This window comes from Notothenia rossii, assembly GCF_949606895.1.
Source record: "Notothenia rossii genome assembly, chromosome: 6".
NCBI classification, from domain to species: domain Eukaryota; kingdom Metazoa; phylum Chordata; class Actinopteri; order Perciformes; family Nototheniidae; genus Notothenia; species Notothenia rossii.
In genome coordinates, this window is record NC_136909.1 from 15,765,454 (window position 1) to 15,776,956 (window position 11,503).

The window sequence follows — 11,503 nt, forward strand, 5'->3', positions numbered from 1 at the left end:
CATTTACACTCAACCCACTTTTAAAAGCTGTCATAGCTCAGTTGGTAGGTTGCTACATTTCAAGAGTGTCAGGGTTTGAGTTTGAGAGCGACACAATAAATAGCAGATACAAAAGCTTTGTTTGGGCTCTTAAACAAGAACATTGTCAGTCAGCGTATCCCTTCATTCAAACACGAACAACTGTCTGTTTCTAGAGGATCAACACATATCATAGCAGGCCATTGATGACTGCTAAGTGTAATTTGACCCTCCTCTCTTAACATACACACACAAACAGACCCACACAAAGGCTCCTACGACAACTGAGCCACCACTTTGATCAGGCTGGAATCAGTGATGATTAATCTATGTGGGAGGGTAGCATTAAGAGTAAAAAAAAAGCCAAGTCCCTGGCTCCATCTATTGATTTAAAGGTTGATCCCTCTCTACCTGCTCTCATACTCTGACTGAAAATCATGTCTGCCATAACTGTCGGCGTTTCTCAATGTATATGTGCCTGCTTGATCATTGCAAGATGCTGCATTAAGCATGAAGAGGAGGAGCTTTATCCTCCTTCAGTGTAAGAGGATACATATCAATATATTTTTCTCTCTTTGTGAAATGCTGCTATTCATAAAAGGGGCATTGACACTACCCCAGTCATTCAGCTGTCTACACTGTCTTCCTTAACCTTGTTTACAATGACACTCAGAGGCTCGGACAAGTGCAGTGTGTGGGTGTGCATGTCTGTGTCAACATTATTTGTTTATGCATGTGCTTTCGAATGTGTATTTACTACTGCAAGGGGATCGACTGAGATTGCTGAGAACAACGCTCCAGGGTAACACAGTGTCACACTGCAGAGTTCCCATCTTGCAATTCACAGGCTGTTCCTCACAGGCAGGGATGTATTTTGGATGTGTCCTCCGAAAGCTATTGTAAAAAGGAAAAGTGTCCTATCAAGGAAGCCAAAACTGGGATCATAAAAAGAGAATGGGATATAGACCAGGGGAGTTAGAGACAATGCAGGTAAGGTTATCACTTAAAGACACACACTTCTGATGAGTGATGAAAGGAAGGAAAAGGGGATTCATAGTTTCTTGGAGCCGAGGGCAATGACTTGCAAAAACAGGTTGGTGGTTTAGAGTATAAGGTTTCTGCTGATCAGGCGAGAGTTCATCAGGCTATTGAACTTAGTGCTGAAAGGTTTAGCAGACAGTTAAAAATATATTCACTGTGATAGTCAGTGTGAGGATCTGCAACTTCCCTGTATTTGATAATTAGAAAGTGATTGGCCGTGTTTTGGTTCTGACAAAACAGGAACTTGGAAGACAACCATTAAGCATATAATAAAACTATAACCATGTTCTACAGAGAATTTCCTTTTTACATTTTGAAAGTAATAGTGGAGTGGAGTTTCCTTTTTAACTGCTTGTTTCTTCTTTTGTGCTAGGAGGTCACTAGTTCCTAGCAGGGCTAACAGATAGATACTCAGCATAGCCACATTCATTTTTTGATGCACCAAACTACCACCTCTTCAAATGCTGACAACTCTTGTGAAGACAAAGACCGAGCATATACCTCGGCTTCCCTGCTCGTAGGAAACACTGTATCAACAGCGACACCTCTGTATCTCCTTAAACTTAAATTAAATCAGCATTTACTTCTCACCATTACACTTGTCTACAGATAAAACCACTCGAACACTCTATCATAGGTTGTTCACAGATTGTAATGGCAGTGAAAGAGGGAACTCAGATTTGTGGGAGGCACTACAAGACACTTAATCACAAAGTGAGAGCAGAATCCCATCAACATCCCCAAATGGTGTCAGTCATATACTTTTGTGAGAATGTTCGCGATGCCCCGACAGCTTCGAGGGCAGCATCAATCATGTGCTTGTCAGTGCATGCATGTTACAATCGATGGTCCCCTGGCTGTAATAAATCCTAATTTGAAGTGCCATCAGGACACTTCAAAACGAGGACACAGGCGGTTTCCGAACAGCCACAAGTGAGACACGTGATCCTACAGGACATCCAAACATTGCTCATTTTCTGATATACGTGTCGCTGCATTATCAAAAGAGCCTGGTCTTGCCAGCAAAAATCTAACAAGGTGATGTTGAATTTCGTCAGCAAACATTGAAGCAAACTATGCAATCTGCTTTCTCCTTTATGGCCATCAAACTGGAATACGCTTCCAACTGAGCTTAAAAGAAGCTCAGATTTTCACTAGTTTTCCCATAGTGCAACAAAAATGATTTTGGGCAGCAAGTCTTGCATACATTAACTTTACTATGATTTGAGATGTTAGTTTAAATGAATGTTAAAGTTATATTGACTAAATGTTCCTGTAATTATATTGTATAAATATACACAGTGTTATAGGCACTAGAAAATGTTCCGATGTTTTTTGATTGTTGAGTGAACCTTCCCATAGCCTCAAAGATATCCAAATGCATGCCTTATAACTAGTATTTATTCAGTTGCAGTATTTAAAAAACGTAACTCGGTTAGATAAAGGATAAAGCATGTATCAAAGCCATGTTCTTCTAAAAACAGGTGTGTTTGCCATATACTCTATTGTACATGCACAAAACATTATCGCCCTGTCTGTGATTAATTATCCAGAAGACATATTTTACATCTGATATATGTAGCATCAGACTGTGAACGTATCGTCTCAGTGACACAAAAAACCTACTTCCCTGGCTTGTAAGTGTTAAATATTTTATAGTACTCCATATGAGCTGAGCAGAGGAAATTGAGAGGGATGGAGACATGACCGAGAAGAACTGCAAGCAAGCTCAACCCCAATTACAGCACACAAATAAAAAAACTTTCTTGTTCAAAAAGAGTCTTTTGTTTTAGCTAAAATATATATCTGAAAATACACTAGGCATGTTGTGCATAGGCTACTTAAAAACCAATTGAATATTCACATGAAAAGAAGGCTACTAGCAATAGAAAAGTAAGTTATCTCATATGATGGAAACAGAACTGATTAAAGATGATATGGAAAGGTGACAAGAGCTTCAGTATCAGGTTGATCCAATGCATTTATGTATTTGCTGCACACTTGTGTCACTTGCATTTGTTTTGATTATGTAATAGGTTGCATTGTAGTAGAGTCCTGCAACTCTGTGAATGTTTTTAACTTGATGTCCAGTTTATAAGGCTATTACTCTTGGCTGAGATGCTGCCATACCCCAAATTACATCCAATATTCATAAACCCTAGAAAACTACACATCACATGATCAAACATAGACTGTAAATATGGATACTAAAGAGCAAAGCAGGCAAGATGGGTATAGTGCACACAAGATTGTAACGCTACCAGCACAAGAAAAGCAAGTAGGCCTGGCTGATAGAAAAACAATGCCAAAGCTTCACTCACCATTAAAAACATGTTGGATGTCCTGGGCTCTCTTTTAAAAAGGCAGCAGCTCTAACTGGGCCTTCCCTGTGTGAAGTATGGCTCCGGGGTGTTAGGTGACGAACATCAGTCGGGCCATGTTTCAATGGTAGTAGGCCTACAGACTGGGCATTTGATACCGCGCAGAAAGTTAAGATACAATAAATAATGCTTGGGTTAAATAACATGCAACAAATGCCTCGACTAATCCTTGGCAAGCACTCACAAACTGTTTCCATCTTTGTATAAAAGGAACAGGTAACGCTTTGACCGGATTTGTCTCGGTCATATCCCAACAGGTCCGGACAGACTCAGCCAGTGGGAAAGAAGGACGGGTTCAAGGTAACGTAATGATAACATTTAGCCGCTAACAAATAGATACAACTTTGTTCACTATTGAACCCGCTAGTACGCTAAATTCCCTCGCTTTGTGGACCCTTGTATTTCTGGTGCGGTAACGTTAGTATCATAACTTTGTATACGGTTGGTTTACACATGTCAAGAAATGCGGCTAATTAAGCTAATTATCTTAATGCAGGTTCGTAAAATGTCACAGATTGTTACTTCCTGTCACATGATATGGAGTGGACAAAATGTCAAATCTGACATGCCAATTTGGACACACTTTTTTTCTTGGATTGTTTAGATTTGTATTATTACTACTTATTTAAACTTTTGATACAAAGGGTTCAAAGAGCACAAAGAAAATTAAGATAGATAGATAAACGGAGAATGGCTTTACCGCTTTACAGATTGAAAATGTTTCATTTCATTTAATTGTTTATTTGAATAGGGACAATGCACATTAATGAACACTTTAGACAAATAATGCTTCAAGTGTAAATATGCCGGATTTGAGCTTTGAGCTAATTTCCATCCGTAGTCCCTGACATACAACATATAAGAACATGACATTTGTAAACATAGCAAAAAATAAATACATGATATGATAAGGAAACGATGCTTAGGCCAAACTTATTTTGAGTTGTAAAGCCTAATGAAAAACAGCCGACTTGACTCCTATTATGAAGTAGAAACATACTCTAGACCTACTTTTTGTTTTGTCTTGTTAAAACCTCAGGGCAGAGTTAAGTGCCTATATCGAAGTAAAGGTGTTCATGAAAGGCTTAAAGGTGAGTAATGATAGAAGGGCAGCTTTACCTGAACTTAAGGTTAGCGAGACAACTACAATAGGGAAGACTGTTCAATTGGAAAATGGAGCTTAACTGACACAAACGCTAAACTTAATCTATTTCGTCAATATAAATTAGTCTACTGTATTCATTTAGTAAAGGTAGTAGATTTGACAGCATACTAGAATGAGTGAAGAATTTAGAATTAGGTAATGACCTACTTTGCCTAAGGTCTAACATGCATTGTATTGAAACCTCTGTAGATCCAATACATCTGTAATAGACTAGAAAGTTCCTATAAATTATGAGATGTTAAATTATAGCGACATAATGAGGAAGAACATGACAAATACAGCAACAATGCTAACTATCTCATCTCAAAGAGGTGTCCAAAGTGTGTTTCAGTCTAATCATATTAAATAGTGTGACCCTGCTCTCCGATTTGATATACTAACCAATGTTAATATGTTGCTGAACATAGATAACTCGTATACATTTCTATTTTGCAAGCAAAAGTTAAATGTGCTTACTTTGGGTTTTTTCTTTGGAATCAATTATGAAATGACTTCCAGAACTTGGCATTAATCCCTCCCATCATTAGCTTTTCAAATCAAGCGGAGACACAGTGTTTGCTTGTTATGCAATATATCCTATTTAAATTAATGAAATTGTGGCTAGGAGTTTTTATGCTCTCAATTTGGTAATGAAAAGTTGTATACACTCACCTAAACTGGATTTGTGGATGACTGTAGAAGTGTGTAACTTTGAGTTATAATCCTTGATGGGCAAGGAAAGTGTTAAGGTAGCACATAAATGCATTGTCAATAATATTGCGGTCAATAAGCATGCACAAAATGCAGATGCATCTTTAGACCTTTTTAGCTCAATTACCAGCCTGTATTGTGATGTTGAGTGTTCATTTCAGTGACATTGTTGTCCTATAACCCTTGATTTCCCCCCAAGTTATTAATAAAGCATGTCTTATCTCGCTCTAATCTCTTCTGTTGTAATCGTCTCTCTCTTTACTTCTGTTTGTCTCATCTTCTTCTATCACACATCAAATCATCTTCATCTCTCATCTTATCTCAGTTGTCCTCATCTCATCCCCTCATTAAATCTCATTCCATTTCTTCTTTCTTACATCCTTACATAATAGACTAAAATCATACAGTATTTCTTAGATATGTGATGCACATGTATTCAGTCAAGCTAACAACAAATTATTATCACTGACTGTAGTGAAACTTGAGAAGATGATGCTGTCACTTCGTGTTTACCACGGCTCTCCTCACATGTGAAAGAATCCAACAAATGAACAACAGATGCTTGAATATAAACATGGCAACAACAGAAGAAGCTAGCTCACACTGAATGCTAAGACTTTATTTGGCAAAGTGAGATCCCTGTGTATTATGTAACTGACCTGGTAAGTACTGATGAAACTGCAAGATCCGTTGAAATTAAGTCCTCATTAATAGTTGCTCTCTTTTACCTGTTCAACTGAGTGCATTGCACTTCTCATATAGATTAATATAGAGCCCTATGGCCATAACTTCAGTGGAGAGAAGTGTTCATATGCTAAATCAATTTTAGACAGCAATCTGGATGATGCTCATAAAAACAGACCTGAAACACTTCAATAACTGCAATAACTGCTGCCAGTTGTACAAAATGCACTTAATGTGCACAAATATCTTCAATATTATTCCTTTCGACAGTTGTGTTAAATATCATAACAGCCAGTCTGAACTGACAGGCCCTATGGAAGGAATAGTGCATTGGATTCATATCAGGGGATAAGGCATGATTCAAGACATGACACTTATTTATTATTTTCATTAGGTATTTTGTTTACCATATGATTTTATTTAAAATATATTTCGCAGACCTTGTGGGCTGTTCGTCATTTATGTGATAGTAGCCTTAACTATCCTCTTGCTGATATCCTTTTGTTCGTGTTTCTTCTAGGGCTCTCTGACTCAGCATGGCTACCAGTGTGGGAATATACCTGCCATCAATCTCCAACAATGCTGGTGGCGTCGCTTATAACCACCTCCCAATAGGCCACTTTTCATGAAAAGGAAATGCATGATGAACCTTTGAGCTCTCATTGCCCTGTTGCAGCCCCTGTCTACCGGCAAGGATACTGTGACAGATGGACTGAGAAGCTAGGGCACACAATCCCTATAGTGGGGGGGGGGTTAATGATGTGAGCAGGCAAAAGGAGGCTGCCATCAGAGCCTGTAGCCTGAGTATATATCTTATCAGTGAGTCTGTAATTGAAATAATCCTTTACACAGCAAGGATGTCTGCAGTGGGTGAATGTGTTGGTTACATGAGAAAAAAACAAAGCAACGCGTGAAATAAGATTGTTGTAGGTGATGATCACATACACTGGCATTGGCTGTGCATATGGCCCATACGAGCTATAGGACAGAGTTAAGATTAAGAAAGCAGAGGACTGAGCGCATCACATGATACACGCTTGTCTCCGTTATTTGATTTCCTGGTCAATGCCCACCCCCTTAAGGATATTGATTTTTGGAAATAGCCTTACTTGATAGAAACATAATCCACAATATGCGTGATTTTACTATGAGTAGCCTATACTCACAGAATCACTTGCGTTTTTACGCAGCTGATCCTCCTCTCCCACCACCACGGCCGGGTCCACCACGAGTTTCTCGAAGCACGCCGAGCCGAGAGAGGAGCTCTTCTGCTGGTACGTGATCAGCTGGGATATGGCGAGTTTGGGGCTTCCATGCGCAGTCAGCTCGGGTTTGCTCCCCGTGGCTCCAGAAGCTGCCCCAAGAGGATGCAGAGGCTGCCCTTCGCTGCTGGTGCCGGGGACCTGGTCGCTTCCATGGGACTTCACTTCTCCTTCAAAAGACGCTGGAGGAGTGGAACACAGATTCGGCTGAGACGACGAGAACACCCGGTCCAACTGTTTCTTTTTCCTCTTAAACATCCATAACCCCGATTCCTTTTTGTTGCCCTCCGCGCCCCCGGAACTCCGACGCTCAGATCCCAGTTTAGGACTGAGCCAAGGCTTGGTTTTCTCCTGGAAATTCTTCCACATCCTCCTCTGGTAGGATAGAGACTCCTGTCCTTTGCCGCTGCTCTCATGCTTAGGTGATTTCTTCTCCATGGTGCTTGTGCAGCAGCCAGCCAGCCTGAGCACACTGAACAGTGGAAGGATGTCACAGTTGGGCTGCTGCCGTGCGGGAGCACTTCCACTGATGATTAGGTTTAGAGCGCCAAGAAGGATACGCACAATGTGATAATGGAGGGGGTGTTAGTCTTCCAACTAGCCTTGTAAAATGCCTATGCATGCAGCCCGTAAATTGGATGCCTTGCACGGTGCAGCACGTTGGATAGACGGGAAGTAATAGCCCCATCTATTGAAGATTCTAAGCTGTGAAGTTGGAGCACATGCAGTGACTTCTCCAAAAATATCTAATGCTTGGTGAGGCTCCAGGTGGTTGTTGCGTACCGGTCCACTGTACTTTATAAGGGTTAAGTCAAACTTCCACATTAATTGTTCTATTCAAATGAAGACTGCACCACGCCTCCTTCTGGCCAACCGTGTCACTGGATAATATGTATGCTGGTGATTGCATAACACAACCCCACAATGCCTCGTGGAGATGTTTATAATATTCTGTCACCCCCATCCCAGTGTATCTCTTTTTAGTTAGGGCATGGTGATTTTCAGCCACTAGATTATTCCTCCAAAGCATTGACCTTGGTAAAGCCGGAGCAGACAGAGAGTCCAGTGAAACCTCAGAGGTTTGAAAGACATGTACTGTGTGGATGTTCTGGCACTGTGAACGTTATCACCCACAGGCAGCAGTGAGCACGCAGCACTGAACAGCCTCTTCTCTTTTTAGATGCTGTGCTGCTGCGCTGCAATAACTCATTACGTTTTCCCCTCTGGCCATTGTTTCAATGTAGGACTCTTCTTTGCCCCTGGTTAATATTGTTCCCACTTTCACTTAAACAAGCAAACAGAGACAATAATTACTAGAATAAAGTATTCTCTCTGTTTAACTCACACACATGAAGAAGGTCACAGAATGACCTTTTATTTGCAAACAGCGCCGATGTAAAAGAGAGTAAGTGAGAGTAATGCTGCTTGCATGGTCATTTATTCATGTGACACACACTAATATGACCCTGGTATCACTTGTAGGAGTGACGATTGAGGTGTGATTGGTGCTAATAATGCTTTCTGTTGCAAGCACTTGGCCTCGACCCTCTAATAATTAGAAAAAGATAATCAGCTTGCAATGTTGTGTGAATATTTATAGCAGCAATGACCAGAGTACATTATACTTGACAAATAGTCATGTGTTTGAGTAATCGGGTTGTTTATCAAACCTTGGATGAGAATCCAATAAAGACTTTTGTTGAGGCCTGGGATCCTCCCTCCTTCCTGCAAAATGAAACACTTTAATTACAACCAGGAGGGCACTGGCAGCACACAGTGGACTGCCCTGAGGCCCTCTCTCAGTTAAGTAGATGAAGATGGGAGAATGTGAGCCAAACAATGGCTGTCATCGGCTTTCTGGATAACTGATGAGTCTGCATTAAGCAGGCCTCTCCTCTTAATAAGCCTGGACCGGTTGATAAGAGACGAATCTACAGTATGTGCGGCCGTGCACACACAAACACAACTGCAACTGACACAAACAATTAAAAACTCTGAATCCTGTACACTGTCTCCATTTGCATTAACTGTAATGCAGTGGCACAGTACAGCTTGAGCCACATTGTATGATAAATAGTTCAGGTTTTGTGTATATAAAACATGATAAGGCCATTTTCACTGTGTTGCCTCTCGGATTGAGAGTAAATCTCAATGTACAATAAATATGTAATTATATTGTGTGCAATAAAACACCAGACAGACCGGACGAAGAGCTGATTTAGCTATTTTTTCCTTATAATACTCCCAGTTCCCAGAATAATTACATTTTCTTCCTTACAGCCTCAGCAAGAGTAATTGGAGCTGTCTAGTATGACCTCTTACTGCAGGCAATTGAGTTATTCAAAGTTCATACTAAAAAAACTTTAGGAGAGCTTTTGGCTTAAATCGGCCATGTACAGCAGGATAAAATAGGTACTGTTGGCAAAACGTTTCTGTTTTGATGTGAATTTAATTAATTTAGCACAGACATTTGTTTGAATTTGAATCTAATGCTATTATGATCATTTACGTTGGTAATCTGTTATTAGCCACAGTCAGCCAAATGGAAAGGAACATCCAATGAGGGCTAGATTGTAGTATTTCATTAACAAACACAATAGACCCTTAAGTACCGAAACTGAAAACGATTAATGAGTATAAGAATATCATGATTAGGAGAACTCCAGGATGCCAATTCAAGTTAGACACCAAATTAATTCCAACCGTTACCTATTATTTTGGCAGCTTATCATAATTGAGTTAACAGTGATACTAATGAAGTGACCTTGGTCTCGTGTCATCCATGTTTCACGGAAAACTCATGGATGACCATGGTCATCCATGGACATCCGTGATCTGTCCATGGTGGGTGTCCATGGTATGTTTGTCCGTGGTTTGTCCATGGTCATGAAACATGGACAGAACACGTACTACCCGCCTGGCCGTGAACTGACCATGATTGTCCATGGTCATGAAACATGGAAAAACATGTTCACTTGTCTGGCAATGAATTGACCATGATTTTCCATGGTCATGAAACATGCACAAACATGGACAAATCCTATATTATTTCCATCCATGAAATATCCATGATTTTCCATGGTCATGCAACACGGTGAAACATGGACAATCACTGATATTTTTATCCATGAAATATTCATGCTTTTCTGTGGTCATGAAACATGGTAAAACATGGATAGAATTCTGATATTTCTAACCATGAAATGATCATGTTCTTCTGTGGTCTCAATGTTGAATGCAGATCAAAGATATTGGTGCCAATCTTTTTGTCTCAGTTCTGACTCTTTTTGTTTGTCCTGGAGTAGTGAGTTACACAGGGCTGAACTGGGGATTTATGAAAAATATGAAGGCACAACATACAGTATTTATAATAGACACATTTAATTTATTTCAGAATGTACAGATAAATGTAATGTCTGATCAAATAACATTAAATATGTGACCTACATGTTCGTCAGCAGAAATAATAAATTGTTTGCAAATATGACATTAGCAATACCCCTGCCAACATGAAAATTAGGGTTTGGCACGCACTACATATTTAGGAATTTTTTTTGGACATGTGCTCTATTTACCTGGTAGACTGACATTGAAAATGTAAACAACAGTGCCAATTTCATATGAATACAATAAGAATGTCAGAGAACAGACAGTGGTACAAAACTTAATTCACACAATTACATGAAAGGTTACAATTTAGTCAATACATGGAAACATTTTACAATATTGGACTCCCAAGTAGAATCCTTGTCTGCTTTACCAAAAACAAGACAGAACCAGTTCCCTTACTTCAATATGAACAAATATAATTAAGTGTGCCAGATATATCTTATATTAAGATATATCTTATATTAAATCCTTTTAGAACCTCCTTACTTATACTTAAAAAATAACATAATCATTTAATAGATTTACACTTAAAACCTTAGTCGGACCGCAAAACTTTGTGGTTAGACTAAAAGTAGAAGAGGTCAACTGACCAATTCTACTGAGTGATGGCGTTTAAATGTCCGCTTATATTCACTCTTTAAATATTAGAATTTTTTAAAAACACAATAGAAGTGTAACCTGTACCAGAAGTTTTTTAATGTTCACGGTTTGATCTTTAGAATACTTCTTTATTTATTTACTTTAATATATACCACTCTAACTTTACTCTTACTCTTATATAGATAAATACATTTAGGGTGGAATGAGTTAAAAAATAAAATACATTTTTTTTAAAAATCTAAAAAACGGATTTATATATTTTTTTATTTAAA

At 39.2% G+C, this 11,503-nt stretch overlaps 1 protein-coding gene across 4 annotated transcripts in view; it reads right to left on the reverse strand.

Moving 5' to 3' along the window:
* The window catches only part of mctp1a (multiple C2 domains, transmembrane 1a), a 129,858-nt gene extending 121,144 nt beyond the window's left edge, over positions 1–8,714 (reverse strand). For 2 of the 4 annotated variants that reach the window (XM_079688412.1, XM_079688411.1), the window contains exon 1: positions 7,146–8,711. In XM_079688412.1, the coding sequence (XP_079544538.1) occupies positions 7,146–7,679 (534 nt within the window). In that variant the 5' untranslated portion in view covers positions 7,680–8,711. Of the gene's footprint in view, positions 1–7,145 lie in introns of all 4 variants that reach the window. The other 2 variants (XM_079688414.1, XM_079688413.1) reach the window with 2 other exon arrangements.
* Between the last annotated feature and the right edge of the window lie 2,789 nt (positions 8,715–11,503).